The sequence below is a fragment of the Phytophthora infestans genome, genomic scaffold (genome assembly GCF_000142945.1).
Source record: "Phytophthora infestans T30-4 supercont1.16 genomic scaffold, whole genome shotgun sequence".
Taxonomy (NCBI): Eukaryota; Oomycota; class Peronosporomycetes; order Peronosporales; family Peronosporaceae; genus Phytophthora; species Phytophthora infestans.
The window spans coordinates 1,736,524-1,755,459 of NW_003303743.1; the positions used below are offsets into that span (position 1 = coordinate 1,736,524).

Below are 18,936 nucleotides of genomic sequence, written 5' to 3' on the forward strand. Positions count from 1 at the left end.
AGCGCTTTAGATCAACACTTTCACGGCGCCACACACGTGGACGTTTCCATCTCCTGACTTCCGTCGAAAAGCGCAGATAAAACATCAAGTTGCCTCTGAGCAGCTGCCCCCTCCTATCGCTTCCAGACTTTTTCCGCATTCACTCTCAATTCCGCATTCGCGAAAGGGAAACCAAGCGTGACGTGACGTGACGGACGAACACTAGTCCGCACTCGATAGGACCATGGGCAGAGCGCGCACGTTGAGTCGGAGGCGCGCCCAGAGCGGCGCGTCGGCGGACTCCCGCGACGATTCGTGGCAGCCGCCGTCGCTCACAGCCAGCGAACGCGCCTACATGATCCGCAAGGCCAAGGAGGCGTCTGTGGCGCTTGTAGACCACGCGCACACCCTGGACGGTCCTGTGCAGTGGCACTACACCGGTAAGTTTCGCGGCATCCAGATGTACCGCGGAGAAGGAAGTTACGATCATGTGGGTACAACCGGCACCGAGTTCCTGTGCGGTGTGACCACGATGATGGGGTCTATCGAGGAGGTAGCGAGCCATTTCGACCAGCAGACAACGGAACTCATGCTCTCCAAGAAGGCAGAGGACGTGCTGGACTGTGGCGTGCTCTACTCGCTGGTGCACGGCGACCCACAGAACCCGTACTACCGTGTGTCGGCTAAATATCAGCTTTACGAAGGGCCCTCCGCCTTCTCTCGAGAGCGAGACTACTGCTACTTGGAGTGTCAGAACACGTTCCGACACGCGTCGGGAAGAAGAGGTTGGGTGCTCAGTATGCACTCCATCAAGCTACCAAGTTGTCCTGAAGTGGACGGCGTCGTGAGAGGCAGTATGTACCAGTCTGGCTACGTGTTTGTAGAGGCCGAGAAGGAAGGATACATGGACGTGATGCACAGTCTTCAGATCAATTTCAAGAGCACTAGTCGGTTGCCGCATTTCCTGCTGAATTCGGCGCTAAAGCGACGTATCCTGTCTGTCGTCTCCATCAGTCGAGAGATCCAGACGTCGAGAATGGGACGCCAGACGCTACTGAGGAAGAAAGACCTGATGCCCAAGCGCACGAGATCTCTGTGTACGCTTTGCTCACGCAAATTCTCTTTGTTTGTACGTAAAACGCGATGCCGCGTGTGTGGTGAAGTGGTGTGCCAGCCATGTGCGCCGCAAGTCATGATCTCTGCGAAGCGTGGCCCCATCAAGACGCGAGTGTGCACCAGATGCTACCACTTGTCTCCTAGTGACGAATATGAACCGGTCGGAGCGCTGCCTAGCTCTCATAATGGAGGCGACCGGCGACGCTTGCAGAATGAGACACGCTACTCGGATATCTTGCAAGATCATCACGACCATCCGGACTTGTACCATGAGGAAGACGAGGATAGCATGGAAGAGGACGGAGACGAAGACGGACTTGAAGAGCAGTCGGACTACAGTGTGTTCGCCCAGTCTCGGTTCACAGAAGCGAGCCGGGACTCCATGGCTGCGAGTCAGTTCAGTGCCTCCAGAAGTCAGTTTGAAAGCCACTTTGAAGACTCCAGTCAGTTCGACGCTACCAGCGAGCTGGACGACAGTCAGTACTACGACGGCGGCTCCAGCGAGAACAGCTTCGTTAGTGGTACTAGCACGTCGTACTGGCAAGGTGGTAATAGCGCGGTAAGCAGTATGGCTGGCTGGAACCAAGCTAGCAGTGTCAAACCTGCGGATGGCTACATTTACGACCCGCAGGCTTCGACGTCGAGCAGCAATTTCTATGGAGCAAGTAACTATGGAAGCGAATATGGGGCGAGTAAATATTCGACTGAAGAGGAGCGTCGGAAGCGGCCGGATAGATACAAAGCAGCACCGATCCCTGAAGACGAGCCGTCGAGTCATCGTGGTTACAATAAAAGCCCCAACTCGAGCTACGACGACTATAAATTGGCTCAGGGCTCCAACTACAACTCCACGCAAGTATCCGATTTCAAGGCGACGCAGGATTTCAAGGTTACGAAAGACCCCAAGCCGGCGAAAGACTTGAAGTCTACAGGTTCTAGTCAGGGCAGTCAAACGTCCAACACGAGTACTGCGAGCAAGACTCTGTCAATCCAGAGCCTGGCCAAGGCGCGCTCTGCGCGCTACGGAATCAAGAGTCAGTTCCCGCCGCCACCACCTCCACCACCACTGTCCCCGCCACTGGAGGAGGAGGAAGAAGAAGACAGTCCTCTGCATCTTGGAGAATTAAATACGGACAATACTCACGGCTCTAAGAACCGCAAGCCCAAGGGGATCGCTGCACGGAAGATGTTCACTCCGCCGCCTCCACAACGAGAAGCAAGTTCATCAAGGTCGTCATCAAACCGCGATCCCAAGGTGCCTCGAAATATGGCGTTCAACGCAGCTGTGGCCAACAGAGACTCGCGGGTGTCCCAGACAAGCTCCAGAGATTCAAGACTGACCAGTAGTACCCGCTCTTCTGCGATTCTGGAGCAAATGCGTCGCAATCGCGGCCGTACGTTCCAGCTTACTCCTGAAAGCGACCGATCTTCGGCGGTGTTGAAGTCGCTGGAAGAGGAACACCTGAACCGGATGCGCGAAATCGAGCGGATGCAGGCTGTGGCCAAGGAGAAGGCAGCTCGGCGCTCCATGTCGTCAAACGGAAGTCGCAATTCCATGCGAAGTGCTCAGAACTCCCAGAATGGTGTTAGTGCTGCTGTTGGTAAGGAACCGGAGCAATTCCGTCGCAGTTCTCGTCGCTCTCGTGGTGCAGCAAGCTCCTCGACAGGCCCGATGCCTGGTTCTCCGCCCGGAACGCCGCCTAGCATGCGTGGCCGTCGATTACCGAATCCAAACTCTTCTTTTAACAGTCAAGGACACCGATCGTTCCGTGGGGATCGCTCGCGTCGTACAGATGCCAGTAGCGACTTTGGAGCAAGTCGTTTCCTCTCGAACCGGTCGAATGGCGCGTTTGCATCGGCTCAGAGTGACGATCTCATGTTCGACTCACAGCGGTCTGGTAAACGCTTCGACTCGTCATTGAGCTCAAGCAACAGCAGCAAGTTTGGTGGTAAGCGGTTCGACGCGTCCCAAGTTTCGGGAACTCACATGACCAATCATCCGGACGATCTCGCGTTTGATGCGTCTCACCTATCGGTGGATAAATCCAAGTTCTCGAGCAGTATTGCGATACTGGAGAACCCTGATGGGTCTCCGGAGAACGTCGCAATGATGGAGAGACCGAGTCAACAGCGCAGCTCGAACGACTCACTTCTAAACGAAGATTTACTGGATCAGTCTTCAGCCGGTATGAGTGACCACATCAGCTCGATGAGAGCTCGTGCTGCGTACAGGTTGCCAGACGAAGAAGACCGTCCGTCTGATGAGCTACGAAAGAGGCAGGAAGAGCATCGTAAGCGCATGGAGGAGCTATCCAAACTGGCAGCCAACCACGTCGTCGTGGAAGAAAATGTTCGGGATAGCACGTCTACGCTTGGAGGGCTGCACGACAGCTCGATTAGTCTAACGCAGTACTCTGCGAATCGCTTTGGTGACAGCACGATCAGCTCGGCCAGCTCCGCTAGTTCTGTCGACATTGATGACGAAGAATTTGACTTTGAGACGAGACCTCTTGGACGTACCAAGCGCAGCGGCACTATCCCCTTCTCGTTGGAGGAGCTGGAGCAGGTTCCAGATGTGGAAAGTGACGACGAGCAGAGTGAAGGACCGGATGACTCAGACACTTCGTTCCGCCTGAGCGAGGAGCACGCAGAGTACGCGACGCCATCGTACCGATCGAGCGAAGAGTCTGCGGGTGTCGAGTTCGAGAGTGAGCCGTCGCCGGCGTACCGCCCCGGTGAGGAATCGGAGAATGAAGTTGAACAGAAGCGTGGATTTGCCGCGATGCCATTCCGCTCAAGCATCGAGTCGGTCAAACAGGAGCAGGAGCAGAAGAGTGGGCTTGCTACCCCATTGCGTCAGAGCGAAGAATTGGTCGAACACGAACACGGGTTGGCTGGTTCGATGTACCGTCCGAGTGATGAGTCTGTAGAGCAGAAAAGTGGAGTTAATACCCCACCACGCCGTTCAAGTGAACACAATAGTGGATTTGCTACTTCACCACGTCGTCAGAGCGAGGAGTCAGTGGAGATGCAGAGCAGCGGATTTAACTCTTCGTCACGTCGTACTAGCGAGGATCTGCAGAGTGGTTTCGCCACTCCTTCTCGTCGCTCGAGTGTGAGCTCCGACGAGCATGAACACGAGAGAGAGTTTGCTAACTCAGCGTTTCGGATGAGTGAGGAGTCTGTGGAGTCTGCAAAGCACGAACCTAAGAGTGAATTGGCTACTCCTACGCGCCGTTCAAGTGAAGGTCTTAAGAGTGGGTTTATGACCCCACCACGACGGTCGAGCAGTGATTCAGCGGAGCGTGAAAGTGAATTTGCTAACTCAGCGTACCGACCTAGCGAGGAATCCGTGGAACACGAACTGGAACATGAGAATGGTCTTATGACGCCTCCTCGTCGCTCGAGCGACGAGCACAAGACTGGACTTGTCACCCCACCACGTCGTCTGAGTGTGGAATCGGTGGAGCAAGAGCAAGAGCGTAACAGTGGATTTGCTACTCCTCCCCGTCGCTCAAGTGAGGACCACAAGAGTGGGTTTATCACGCCACCGCGCCGCCAGAGTGAGGAATCGGGGGATCACGCACTTGCAAATTCGGCGTATCGTTCAAGCGAGGAATCGATGGAGGACAAACAGGAGCACAGCAGTGGACTTGCCACTCCTCCTCGTCGTTTAAGCGAGGACCACAAGACTGGACTCGCTACCCCGCCGCGCCACAGTGAGGAATCCATGGGGCACGAGTACGACAATGGGCTCGCTAACTCGTCATACCGTTCGAGCGAGGAATTGATGGAACATGAGCAGGAGCGTAGCAGTGGATTCGCCACTCCTCCTCGCCGCTCAAGTGAAGACCACGAGACTGGCTTCACCACCCCGCCACGCCGCCAGAGTGAGGAGTCCGTGGAGCACCAACAGCAGCATGCGCTGGCTAACTCGGCCTACCGCTCGAGCGAGGAATCTGTGGAGCACAAACTGGAGCACAGCAGTGGAATTACCACGCCTTCCCGTCGTTCAAGCGAGGACCACCACAGTGGATTCATCACGCCACCACGCCGCCAGAGCGAGGAGTCCACGCACGAGAATGAGTCTGAAGATGCAGGTCATCGCTCGAGTGAGGAGCATGAAGCCACCAAGCCTGAGTACCGCTCAAGCGCCGACTCCGTGGAGCACAAAAGTGAACGGGGGTCAGACTCGAGCTCAGATTCTGACTCGGACGCAGCGTACCGCACCAGCGAAGAGCAAGTTGCTCCTGAGAAGAGTGCGCCCAAGTTCCAGCCGTTCAGCTCTCAACTTGTACCAGGCGAGGGAAGCGCAGCAGTCGACGAGTTCCACGCTGACAGCTCACGAGTCATCTCCGACAGCAAACTCGCTCAAGTGGATGAACACGACGACGACACGCGCTCGCCGCGTGACACGTCGGACTTTATCCCTGAAGACCACACGCAGACGCCGATTTCCAGCAGCAGTACGGAGCCTTCGGAGCACTTGGCTTCTCCCCGCGAGTCGAACGTGTCGGCGATCGATGAAGAGTTGATGAACCGTCCCACGAACGAGCTTTTCGAACTGATTCGCGCCAACCGACCTATGTACGACACAGATGGGTCCCGTTCTTCCGACGTGATGCACGATCTAGAAGCGAGCCACTTGCGTCGAATGGAGGAGCTGAACCGGATCGCTGTTGACCACTTGGGCAACCGCATCTCCAACTTGGATGAAGATATGCTCGGTAGTGCATACCAACCAGGTCGGTCCATGCATCCGGGCTTCCGAGATGACAGTGAAGAGATGCAGTGGCGTTCGTCCAGTGTCATGCAAGAAGTGCAGTCCAAACACCAGGTTGATATGGAGAGACTGCGCCGTAGAATCCGCCAGCTGGAAGAGGAATGTCGCGAGTCTATCGCGTCTGTGTTGACGCCCGAGGAAATGGACTTGTCCGAGTTTGACAGTGACGACGATGACGACACGTTTAACGGTCATCGGAGCTTCCATGCCAGTAGAAGCTTCAATCCGCAGTCGTCGTTCATGTGTGCGAGCGATCTGAGTGCGTCTACGATCTCGGAACGCAATTCGGACGACGAAATGGACACACAACCGCTGCCTGCGCGCATATTATTCGAACAGATCGCACAGTTGACGCAGTTGCAACGCGAAATGTCCGAAGCCGAGGACGACGATGATGAGGAAGAGTATCGCGAACGTATTAAGGAGCAGTATCGCGTACTGCAAACGATCAAGTCTAACGGCGCTCGTCAGGAGCGCGAGTCTCTCAGTCGCGAGTCGCTGACCCGAGAGTCATTGGAGGAAGAGAACTGGATCTAAAGCCGGTCAGTAGTTTATATGCCAAGTAGAGTGGCGTGTGCACATGCATTTATTATCTGTCGTTACGGAATTGCTTCCTGTATTGCAGTGATGGCTGTTAGGTCATATTGGTTGTACATGTAGGTGCCTGGAGGGTGTTCATAGTCTTCTTAGTCACCGCCAAAGATAAGTCGACGAGTCCCCATCGACTGAGCGTCTCCATTACCATCTGGCAACTCAGGGTCGCGTTTGGCCTCGTGCTTCGCCAGAAAGGTTGGTCCACCCGGTCTCTGCTCTGGAAGTAAATTCCTACGACAGTCGCCTCGCAGCATCGACGTCCGTCATTTGCGCTTCGAAGCCACGTCGTGCACACGAACTCGCTCACGAAGACTCAACTGCATTTTTCGTGCCTGTTCGAGGAAGAGCCAACGCGGCTGTGGGTCTGGGCTTTGCCTTTATGTACATGTATCGTGCACCTGTCTGATCGGCTAACAGTCTCGATCTGTTTCCGAGTCACTTCCGGACTTCCGTGTCCGCTCGTGCCACTGGCTGCCCCCCAGGATACTAAATCGTCCGTCGGTCTGCAAGCTCAAGCTTATCTTCCAGTCCGTACCGGACGCATTGCGTCACGCAACCCCACTGCACTATCGGCCACCTCTTCGCTTCCTGAGATTTGCTTCATAAACATCCCAAAACTGAAGTCACAACCAGAGCGACAATGGGGGAGATCATCGTGTCGGAGCGAGAGCGACTCGACCTGATACAGCAGGGCGACCACGTCTTCCTCGAGGCCCAGGAGAGACTGTACGATGCCAAGAAGCAGCGCGCCGCCCCCGAGTCCAAGGACAGAGTCGTCACGACACTCGACACCTTCACCGTCTACGGCTCATTGGACGAGGTCACCGAGTTGTACTTAAACAACGAGAAGAAGATGGTGCTGGACTTCTCCGAGTCGCGAGAACTCGCAGTGCTCAAGCCCAATACCCACCAACGTCCACTTGATCATACGAGTCTTCGCTGGGCGCTGAGTCACTCGCCGAGTCGCCTGTTAGCCAAGGACCAGGACTTCTGCTATTTGGAGATCATGAAGCCGTACGGGACCGCAGACGGACGACGTGGCTGGGCTAAAGTATCGCACTCGATCAAGCACAAGGCGTGTCCGGAGTTTAGGAACGCGCAGGGTCTCGACGTGCACCGAGCCGAGTTGTTTTACTGCGGCCTGTTCTTTGAAGAGACGGACGCCTTGGGCGTACTGAATGCCACCGTGTACTACAACGTCAAAGGTGACAAGACGCCGTCCGTGTTGATGCCCATGGTGCAGAAATCGCGTGGCAAACGGACGATCGAGCTGGTGAATCATTACCTCAAGATGTCCAACATGATTCTCAAGTCCAGGAAGATCTCGCTCACACGCGCTCTGCAGCTACAGGGCGAGAAACGTTGTGCTGCCTGTGCGAACTACCTGTCCATGTGGAGACCCAAAGACAAGTGCGTCATGTGTGGATCGGTACGTTGTTCAGTGTAGACTATAATAGGTGGTTCAAGTGGGTCTCATTAGGTCTATTTCTTGGCAGTATTTGTGCGATAAATGTTGCGATATTGTGGCACGGAACTATCGAGTCGATGGAGTCGCCACGGGACAAGCGTGTTTCTCGTGTGCGCATCGACGCGGTAAGAAGATTACGCTGGAGACGGAAGGCAGATACGACGACTCGGACTCCAGTGACAGCAGCGGATCGGCTGTCAAGGTCTTCACACGGACACACAGCATCTTCGAAGTAAACCAACAAGGTGGACTGCGAGACGGCAGCATTTCATCTTTAACCAGCGAGGATCATCCGAAATGGTTTGACGACGAAGGAAAGCCGTCACTTGTGCTCGCTCAAGAGAAAGCGCAGCGACAAGAACCCAAGTCCCAGCGTCAAGAACCGAGACAACAGAAGCCCCAGCGTCAAGAACCTCCACAGCCCAAGCCTCAGCGACTAGAGCCACCACAACGCAATGTTCAGCAGCGGAAACTGTCCCAGCAGACGTCGACTCCAGCTCGCAACTCGGAATGTACGTTATCTGTGGAGCTGCTTTCACGTCTGGTCGTCTCACACTTGTGTATTTCTTGCCAGTTATTCCTCATCAGACGTTCTTCCTGCCGACGGACCATGAAGAGCAGCAACGTCGACGTTGTAATACGCGCGTGTCCACTCGACGTCCAGCAAAGGCACTGGACGAAGACTTTATCGCACGACGTCGCAGTCGAACGACAGGCAACTCGAGACTGTCACGTAGAGCCAAACCAACTGGTTGTGCTCCTGGGAAGGGCTCCGAGGCCCCCAAGGAGTCTCCGATCACGTTCGACACGCCAGTAGAGGAGCCGATGGACTTCGCCCCGGTGGGTAGCCAAGTGGGCCTCAATCTCGAGGAATTGAATTGGCGGATGCGACGTTATACGACTAACGCTATTCCGGTTCAACCGATGGATTGGACAGAGCAAGGAGTTCGAGCTTCCGCGCGCTGCCACACCGTAGATGGAACGCGTAAGCACGAGCGCTACCAGCCGAGTCGGTTGTCTGCGCGACCGTCAGCACCCGCTTTTACGCCGGCCATGATGGACTTGACGACGACATCTTCGGCCCGGTACTCGAAGCAAAATCCGTGTGATCTATCGTATTTGGCCAGCTTCAAGTAGACACGAAAGACAAGACTAATCAAGGCAACAATGGAACAATGGAAAGGAGAGAAGACACCAAGAAAAGGAGCCGCAAGATGCGTTACCCCGGCCCCAAGATAAAGGATGCTAGAGTAAACATGATATTGAGCTTGCGGTGATGATGGTCGTGCAGTGCAAGTCGGTCGAGACTTGGACCAGATAAGGTGGCTGCGTTTTGCATCGTGGACTTCTCAGCTGGTATCCTTTGATCAGATCTGGTCTTTCAGTTCAAAGTGCAGTTTGCGGTGTGGAGACATCCGTACACAGCAGCTACATGTACAGCAAAAAACAAGGCTGTACTGTTCTGTACATGTAGACCTTCGTGATGTTCTTCTGCATCCTTTGAGCTGGGCTGACTCAATCTTCGATGAATTCGCGATTTTGTCCCATCCACGCTAAAGTGCACACATGCCAAGTTGGCATTTCCACCGTGGCGCATGACATGTACACCCCGAGAGCCTACAGGTACAGCAACTTGAGTATGTTGAATTGTGGTGGGTACTTTTTTGGGAGGATTCTGAGCGACTTGCATTGAGCGTGTTGATGCCTTCTAAGAGGGCGGAAGAGTGTGCGGCACTACTGTAATCTCTCGTCGACAAGTCTTCCTTTTCGTCCGATTGGGACGATTTTAAAGGGACACTTCGCTGCACGATTTGCACTCTTTCGTGCACATCTGAGGTTGATCATTAAAAAAAGCGACTTTGGACCGAAGTGTCCGGTACGTTCCATGCTCCATGCTCCATACTTGAGCATTGCTTACAAAGCTCGCAGCTCTGCACACAACCCAACCGGATATCGCCTTCCAAGGAACCGGCACTTGAGAAAACACCGAACTGCGTCCACAACCGTCGATCTGCGGTCGAGCGCCTCTGAGCTCAATCCGCAGTCCCTAAATTATCATCTGCGCTTTAAACCAGCATGTCCAGCAACAGCTGTAGCTCCAACGCGGGGAGTTGTGCGTTCTGCGGCGAGGTATGTCGCTCTGTACGCCTTGAACACACCCACAAGTATCGCTGTGTACTAATGTACTCGTTAATCCTTAGAGTCTCAGTAACACGCCTAATCCGATCCCAATTGCGTACGGGGCTTCACCAGAGGAAGGTCGTGGAGCCTTTACGAAGCTCAAGCCCTTGCGATGGCGTTTCCTTACCAACAAAGCCCCTCGCACGAAGTACATGTGCTCGTCTTGCGCTGAGAAGCGTCAGGTGCCTCAGAAAGTCGAGCCATCCGTAAGTTTGGATTCGTGTTGGGATGGCTTCCCGAAGCCTTCGGATCAGGCGCTAAAACTCGAGCATCTAGAGCCGTACGTTGCTGGGCGTCAGCAGCGAAAGACTCAACGAGAGCAGCCAGAGAAGCGAGAGACGCTTCAAGATGGACGCCCTCAGCGTCGTGAAAACCGGAAAAGTACTCGTGAACCGGTCTCGAGCAATGGCAGAAGACGTCGATCGTCCCAAATGTCGGAAGACGCTGCCAGAAGCAGCAGCGGCGTGTTGAACCCGTTTGTGAACCATCGTGCGTCCAGAGAATCGAGCATTCGCAATCGTCCAGCGAGTACGGTCGAAATAAGGGCCCAAACTTCCGTCACAAAGCAACGTGCTTCAGTTGAGAATCCGACTCGTCCGAGGAAGTCAAGTACGGGACAGTCGGAGCCCCGCGGGTCCGAAAAGCGCTTGAGTTCGACAGCCGACATCCTCGGAATGTCGCGGTCGCTTAAGCTGCCTCCCAACTACTTCGACATGAGCTCTTCCTCGCCTACATTCTCTGCTCCGGAACACGATCCTGTCGATTGGAAACAGATCGGAACACCGGCAGAACCTCTTATAAACAATGAAACGGAAGAAGAACGTCAGCGACGAAGAAGCGCTTCGTACGCTCACATGCTGCTGCGCATGCGACAACATTACGATACTGTGCACGTGAATGGAGCCCACAGCCACCCTGCTACAGCTCCGCCGCGACGGATCCGTGCTGAGCGACGTGCTAAGTCCGTGGCTGTACGCAGCGTCACGGAGGACGAGCCGGCCAAGACGGATCCGGCAGACTTCGCTATCGATCTGGACTATTTGCGTGCGTACAAAGACGCCCGGTAGAGCGACCGAGCGACGGATTGCATACGATATCTATTGAAGGGATCACTTTCAAGGCGAGATGGCGACAGTGAGCTACCATTATGAAGATGGACGATGAGCTGACGAAGGTGATCGCTGAAAGCTGACTCAAGTGCGAACCACGAGCTAAAATTGCAGCCTGCAATTGCGTTATTAATAAGCGCTGCTCTATTGCAACATTACGAGCTTGCAATCACCGACTGCCAGTCGGTATTCAGCACCAGGAACCATCTAGAAACACGGCGAAGTAGACGCACGCGGTTGTCCAGCTCGTCATTATGACCTTCCTAATATGCGGCTGGTGGTGCCAGAAGAGGTTTCTATTTTGAAATTGCGAGAGTTAATTCCCAAATTTCCCTCATTTCAACAGGTTTCTAGGATAGAAACCTAGGAACTCATCAGATGAAGTATCTGATCAACTGTAGTCATTGTGCTTATCATGGCGCACGCTCTCGATCCGCTGTACCATGTAATTTATCATCGCTAGTGATGGCTGTTGTAGGTACCACGCACTTGTCAGCCATGGAAGTCGAAAAAAGAAAACGCCGATCTTCCCAGCCGACATCTTGGTGTCTTTAGATACTTAAACAGTACGTGTACAGTACCTCGAAGTACACTCCGCGGCTTACGATCGGCGATGTTGACGGTCAGCTTGACCTGCTAATAATAGCAGCAGCAGAGCCGACAAGCGATCCCTGCTGGAGAACTGGATCCGATCCAATTCGCATGTCAAGCGAATTGACAGTCAACAGCTTCATGATGAAGTTCATCTGGTCGAACATTGGCAGTGTGCAATCGCCAGCTGCTTTGACCGCAGCACGCCAGCACTTTCGAGTCCCCTCTCAAGCTGATGCCGCCTGGTTTCTAGATATTTCACTCATCCCGCTCCTCTGCATCCATCGACCGGCGTCTCCCTTCATTGCACATTCCGACAATAGCGAACCATTCCCTACTCCACTCGAGCGGATACAATGGTAAACTGCAAGGGCGTCGTGAGGCCACCCAAGAGCCCCGTGAACCAGGAGATCTGTCGCTACTGTAGAACGGTACGTCGCCGTCTTGTACTTCTTGATAATCCTCGAAAACTAATGGTCAGTATGTGCTCACAGCGAGTCTGCGAGGAATGCTTCGTCGCTGCTACAAGCAGGAGGTCGACGCTGCAGTCGACTGCCCGACATCAACACGTGTGTCTAGTGTGCAGTCAGCTGCGCCCGGAAGCGCATTCTCCGCCACGCGAACGTCGTCAGAGTCGCTTTCAGCGAGTGAATTCAGCGCCCACTTCAGTAGGACCTCGCATCGATTCGCTCTCGAACATGGCAAGAGAGCACAGTACTAGAGGTCACAGGAGTAAACCAAGTGCCACGTTCTTATCAGCAGAAAACACGTCACAACAGACAGGATCTTCGAAGAAAAACACAGAGATGGAGCAGTCTACAGTGGACTTTCGTCGACGTCGACACACGTCATCTATCGCCCCGTCGAGACCATCCAGAGCTCGACAATTGCTACTAGCGAATGCCACAGAGCTGCAAGCTGCACGGAGACATCAGAACGCTACGGAGCTGCACACGTCGACGTCAATGTCGTGTGATTTTACACAGACAACAGGCCGTATGGTCATCCGTGATGCCACTTTGACTGAGTCCAGAGATAGGGAGCTTGCGACGACGACAGGTTCCAAGCCAACTCTCGACGTGTCGGACGAGTCCACTGAGATGAGACTGTCAACAGTTGATCTGAGACTGCCCAAGTACAAGGTGGACGTACCGGTACCTACATCCACCAAACGAGGACGACGCGTGTCAGCTGCTGGTCCGTCCAACAGTGCGCTCACTCCGATTTCAATTGAGCATCTCGCAGCCATCGACGCGAAACTCTCGTCCGTCGAGCTTGAGTTAAAAAGATATGATGCGCATCCCAAAGAGCAGCCGAAGCAACCGAAGACAGTGACCAAACGTTCGAAGAAAACGGAGAAGTTCAGTGAACCGATCGACTTTCACCTGTCGACTGTGGATCTACGACCACATCGACATACTACAGTGAACACGGCGAGTACGACGCAGAAAATTTCACGGCATAGAAACGGAGGGTCGAAGGTGGACGAGGTGGAGCTACGCGGGCTTGAATCTTCTCGACGGAAAAAAGATGTCGAGCCCATTGATTTCCACTTGTCGACGTTTAACCTCAAGCCACGAAGACACGAGGATCGTCGAACAGAGTCTCGTGGTAAGAAAGAGAAGAAGGAAAAGAAGAAGGAAGAGACGATTCCGAAATACTCCAAGGACGAACCGTGCGATTTAGCGTACTTGTCGAATTTCCGATCGTACACGGTATAGACGGAAACGGGTGAAAGTGAAGGACAGGGCATGGCAAGACTTGGTTTCCGCAAAGTTCTGGAGTTCATATGTGTGTGCAGTCGCATTGGTGGTTGTGAGTTGGGATAAAGTGTGAATGTGTTTGAGTTTGGCATTATATTTGTACAAATACATCGGAATATGTTGAATCGCAACTGACGAAGTTTTTTTTTCTTCTACGTGGTGGACGATGTGAAACCCAAGGTTAATCTAGAAGCTGCTAGGCAAAAAGTTGTATTTTCATCTCCAGCGGAGCACTACACTTCAGTTCTTGTGTTTATACTTACATGAAGGTGATTTTCAGCATTTGTTCTCAAACCAGAAGTTTACTTGTGTCAGTTATCCTTGTCATCGTGTCCTGGAGTCATCACTGTTGACGCTGCTGTCAACTAGCCGAGCGCCGCCGCTACGCGGCGTAATTTAGATTTTACTTTAGATTTTTGCCTCCCCGCCTTCGCTTCGCTTCGGCGGGATAATTAGTCCAAATCCTCTGAGTCCCCCGTGTGCCTAAATTGACTTCTTAGATTTCATAAATCTGCGTTTCATTTGCTACAAAATGCTGAGTTCCCAGTAAGCCGTGTATATATTTCTACCGGTACAAAAGACTGAACCCCTAGCACATACTTACCATGCTCATAAACGCTTACGCTAGTGATCTTGGCAAAGTCTCTTTATTGTTGTTGGCTATCACTGTACCTTAATCTTCCACCAGTCTAAAAACGCTAAATAATATATTTAGTTCAGCGTCGTGCTCGATTTCACGGGCCGTTTCTGAAACCTAAATTGCATCAATACAAAGAATATCTGTCCAGCTTGCATCAAATACCCGCTTGTACTGCCTGGTTAAGCTTGTAATAAACTGACTATTAACCACTTCGCATACCAAACTCGCTACTTTGAAAAAGTGCTACAATTTGAATATTTAATAAAAATATTCAAGCTGTAGCATATTTTTATGCATTGAAGTGTGTTCATTTTGTGCTGATTCAGAATCAGTCATAAGACACTCGAATATGTGCCTGTTATGGTTATAGCCTTTGGATATAACGATGCGTCGCAAGACGCCTTGCTGTTGTTGTTGTTGACGGCGGTATTTTTATTTGATACTTAAACGATGATTCCAGGATGGTTAAACGTAGAGTAGGCTTTAAGTTGATAAACGTTTCTTTACGGGCCTACTTATAGTAACCATAATTGACACCTCTCATGTTGTGCTGTTATCTTACCGCTGCATGTAAAACCTTATTCTACGCCCTTGTCGACAACGCGTCTACCTATTAAGAAGTATCAGAATGTTGTTGTCTAAAAACCCGCGTAGAAAACAATGGTCAAGTTCAATTCGCTTACAGTAGTAATTGTCATCAGCACATATTGTTCACACGTCAATCTAAAACTATCTATCTTTGTGAATCAAGTGACAACGTTTATAAGCACAGCTTTGTTCTTACGACCAGTCCACACGACCGGCTACTGCTGTACATGTAACATATACGATTTAGCAAAACCAGTACAGAGAATTTAGTATACTTAAGCCATGTCCTCGGAATCACGCATGCTTACGTGTACGATAGGCACCCTGCCCTCCGTTTAGTACTCAAATATCAATAGCAACATGCATTATAAAAAAGTAAAAAATATTTAAACGATGCCTTTGGATATTATAATGTATAGCCTTGTGCAAATCCCCATATGTAAACTGGGAAACACATGAATTTATTGATGCAACAACACAATCTAGTTTTAACCAATTAAAGCCACCTTCGCTGCGCTCGGCAACCAGTAGAAATATTTAAATCATTTTATCCAATGATTTGTCCGGAAAAGCGTGACAGGCACGACAATTTAGTGTGACGGACAGACAGGTTGCTGCAGTAGATGTTTAAGACTAGCGGTCTGGGCGTCCGCTCCGCGGACGCTAGGGCATGGTTGGTTGGTGTAGAGAGGGCCGACCACCTCCGCTGCGCTGCGATGGGCTTAGAATTTCTACTCAAAGCGAAGCAACATATAGTACATGTATACTGTGATCTACGTATATTACGTTCCAAAACAACACCGCACACAGTATCCTTAGTGCTCACATGTTATGGTAGACACGACCAGGGTTTAACGTGATCTGCAAGCAGAGCACCATCTTACCCGGGAAGGTTTTGTCTATAATCTCGTTTGAGCGCATTGCTCCTAAAATGACACGAATCGAAGGCGCGCGTGGTTGCAAAGCTAATATATGCTGTACGGAAGACGGGTCAGTATCAATGATGCTACGAAATATGCGTAGATCGGTGAGGAATCCCAGTGTAGCTGGAGTAAATACGCCTACTCACACATTTTACCCATCTGCACGTCATCGCCGTGAGGCAGTCGACACATATCATCGATTGCGACGGTCGAATAGAGCAATGTTAATCAGCTCCGCGCGCGAAGTATCTTTTAGGATAGGTAGTATTTGCCGATGGTCGCCACAAACATCAATATTATGCTTTGAAATTATTCTGCTGAGCTGTTTGTGATGTTACTGAAGGGTATTTCCACTATCTTCCGCATACATTTATCTTACTTGTATAGCTGACGTACTTTCTGACTTATTTGTATAGCTACTGACTGACAGAGTGGCGTAAATCCTTTCCGACTGACATTATACTGGGTCCGATATGTACGACAAAAGGCCTCGTCCACATCGGACGAAGAGGCACCACTGCGTGCACATTCTTTTTACCGGCTGCAACATACGAAGATATATGGCTGTAGGCAGAGTATCAGATCGTAGTGATGGTTAGACTTAAATTGAATAATAGTTCATGTACATTAGATGGAGTACTTTCGCTGCCTACTTATCCGCTCGGCGTGCTATTTGATGTGTCCGTGCATATATCGCGAGGTCGTTAATGAGTGTATTTGCCACGCGCTCGTGATAGTTCAACATATGCATGGGGTCCCTGTTTCCTTATCGGGACGTTTGCGTCGTCGTGCTAGCTTTCTGTGCTTACGCTTTGATGTTTAGTCTGTATGATCAAGCGCGTCACTTACTGGGCACAGGCTATTCCGCAGCGATACAGGTATGCTGAACGCGCGTCTGTTAGCAGTAGCCAACGCGATATATACGCGCGAGGCGGGCACACCTTATAGTCATCCGCGACTCAACCGAGCTCTTATCTTGACTATTATGGACAGGACACTAAAGTACAATATTGCATTCAGACACATCGACGTGCCACGTCCATTTGTACGGTCTGCACTGTCACGCAGTGGTAGTATCTATGTAAACAGCAGCTTATTCGTCGCACGTAGTTCCCACTCAATACTGTGGTTTAAATTGTGAGCGCCAATTAGTGCAATATACGCTATAAGAGCTGATGATACAGATAACATGGTTTTGCGTGTGCCCACGTGAGCGAGTGTACGTGCCATCTACGGTGACGCGTATGCAGATAGGAACGGTCAGCTTGCGGCTGTCCACAGTAGATACCATGTGCTAAATATTTTTTGAAACGCGCTACTCGATTTAGGTGTGTCAACACAACTGACTGCGCCATAGACAGATTACCGTATGTGCGGCTCCAAACCTCGCACTGTAGCCGATATACTAAATACAAAGATAGGTAGAAACATGGAGGCCATAAAGTGTATATTTACCATTACTTGCTCTTCTGCTGCTTCTTTTGCTCGATGTACTTAACGTTTCGGGCGGCCAGTTTGTGAGGGCGGCTGCGCCTCGTTTTCTTTTTGGGGTACCAGTCAGGACCCATCGCTTTCTTGACGTTTCCCAGGCTTTCCTGGCGGCGCACTTCGGCCGAATCAGGTTGTGGGAACTTTTCCTCCCAGAACTCAACCGCTTTTGGGCCGTTCTCGCAGGCAATACAGCGCCGCACGATGTCCCGCCCGCTGATTGTATGGAATGCGTAGCCGTACTGCAGCTTTCCGCAGTAGACGCAGCGCGCCCGGGAATTCGTCGTAGACCGCTGCGGGTTCAGCAGAAGCGGGTCAATATATGCCTTGCACGTGGTCCTGCAAATTGTGAGTAAGCTAACAAAATTTATTTGTTTTTACCAATTACGTGCGTCAAAATATTAGCCAATAGCCCGGTAATATAAGGCTGGTATTTATTATTAGGCAAAATATTAAAATGTTTTATAATATTACTTTCTATTGCTATATTAATGATAATAAACAAATACATTCATTACATGCAATATAAACTGATAAAAACAATTATCTATCGTGCGCGCATGCATTCGTCGGGTGGGGTGCACGGGAGCATATAGCGCAATGACCGTGCAGCCGCGCGCCTTCATTGCACGGTGGCAGTGGTACGTGCCAGGTGAAGTAAAGAAGATATATATTTGCAAAGTCCCTACAAAAAGCGCTGGTCGTGAAGCCTACTTTAATATTAAAAAATACTATCGTCTCTACTTTAGAAAGTCTGTGGAAAATAGCATCACAGAGCTCTTACAAATGCGGCCTGTTAAGCTTATATGAGTAATATTAATACTATTAATATCGTCTTTACTTTGAAAAGTGTGTGGAAAATAACATCCCTGAGCTCTTACAAATACTGGTCTGTGAAGTCTACATTAATAATAATAAAATTCTCTATTTTAGAAGGGTGCAGAGATCTTAGAAAATAAAGTGGTTACTGTGCCCGATTTGCAGTACATACGACAGGTTTTGCGTAGCTAAATGTCAATAATCAAGTATCTGCGCAGCTCGCCTGGCTGTTTGCAACCAATCGATGCCTTTCGTGCTGGGTAGAAATGTTAACATCACGTCCAATCCCGAGGGCGAGAGACGGTCTGATCGTGCGACAGATCCAGTCAGTGTCGCAGGTCGGCAGGTATTGCCCAATCAGGGCGCGAGTTAATTGTGTCACGCTTTTGGATATATTTGTAATTTTGGCATAGTTAGGTCGAGTCAGAAAGGTAGGCGCGGTCGGTAGGATGGAAGGAAACTGTATTAGCCAGGCCGGGTGTAGCCATGCGAAAAGGCAGGAAAAAGCAGAAAGAGAGGAAAGCGACGGACTGATTGACAGACGGACGGACGGACGGACAGACACGCTGCAAGTTCAGGTGGCGGGAAACTAGCGGTCTGGGCGTCCGCTCCGTGGACGCTAGGGCATGGTTGGTTGGTGTAGAGAGGGCCGACTACCTCCGCTGCGCTGCGGTGGGCTTAGAATTTCTACTCAAAGCGAAGCAACATATCGTACATGTATACTGTGATCTACGTATATTACTGTACGTTCCAAAACAACACCGCACACAGTATCCTTAGTGCTCACATGTTATGGTAGACACGACCAGGGTTTAACGTGATCTGCAAGAAGAGCACCATCTTACCCGGAAAGGTTCTGTCTATAATCTCGTTTGAGCGCATTGCTCCTAAAAT

General features: G+C 51.3%; 4 protein-coding genes across 4 annotated transcripts; all 4 read left to right on the forward strand.

Annotated features, from left to right (window-relative positions):
* Positions 1-223: 223 nt before the first annotated feature.
* On the forward strand, positions 224-6,502 carry PITG_08926 (adherance factor, putative; the record flags this gene model as incomplete). The annotated part of the gene is made up of 1 exon (XM_002902925.1): positions 224-6,502. One exon carries the CDS (start codon positions 224-226, stop codon positions 6,413-6,415), a length of 6,192 nt encoding a protein of 2,063 aa, XP_002902971.1.
* Positions 6,503-7,325: 823 nt separating this feature from the next.
* PITG_08927 (uncharacterized protein) lies at positions 7,326-7,982 on the forward strand (the record flags this gene model as incomplete). The annotated part of the gene is made up of 2 exons (XM_002902926.1): positions 7,326-7,908; positions 7,969-7,982. The coding sequence occupies 2 exons, from the start codon at positions 7,326-7,328 to the stop codon at positions 7,980-7,982; spliced, it is 597 nt and encodes a 198-aa protein (XP_002902972.1).
* A 2,034-nt stretch (positions 7,983-10,016) lies between these two features.
* Positions 10,017-11,188, forward strand: PITG_08928 (uncharacterized protein; the record flags this gene model as incomplete). Its single annotated transcript, XM_002902927.1, has 2 exons — positions 10,017-10,070; positions 10,142-11,188. The coding sequence occupies 2 exons, from the start codon at positions 10,017-10,019 to the stop codon at positions 11,186-11,188; spliced, it is 1,101 nt and encodes a 366-aa protein (XP_002902973.1).
* Positions 11,189-12,177: 989 nt separating this feature from the next.
* PITG_08929 (uncharacterized protein) lies at positions 12,178-13,542 on the forward strand (the record flags this gene model as incomplete). Its single annotated transcript, XM_002902928.1, has 2 exons — positions 12,178-12,252; positions 12,601-13,542. The coding sequence occupies 2 exons, from the start codon at positions 12,178-12,180 to the stop codon at positions 13,540-13,542; spliced, it is 1,017 nt and encodes a 338-aa protein (XP_002902974.1).
* Positions 13,543-18,936: the final 5,394 nt, after the last annotated feature.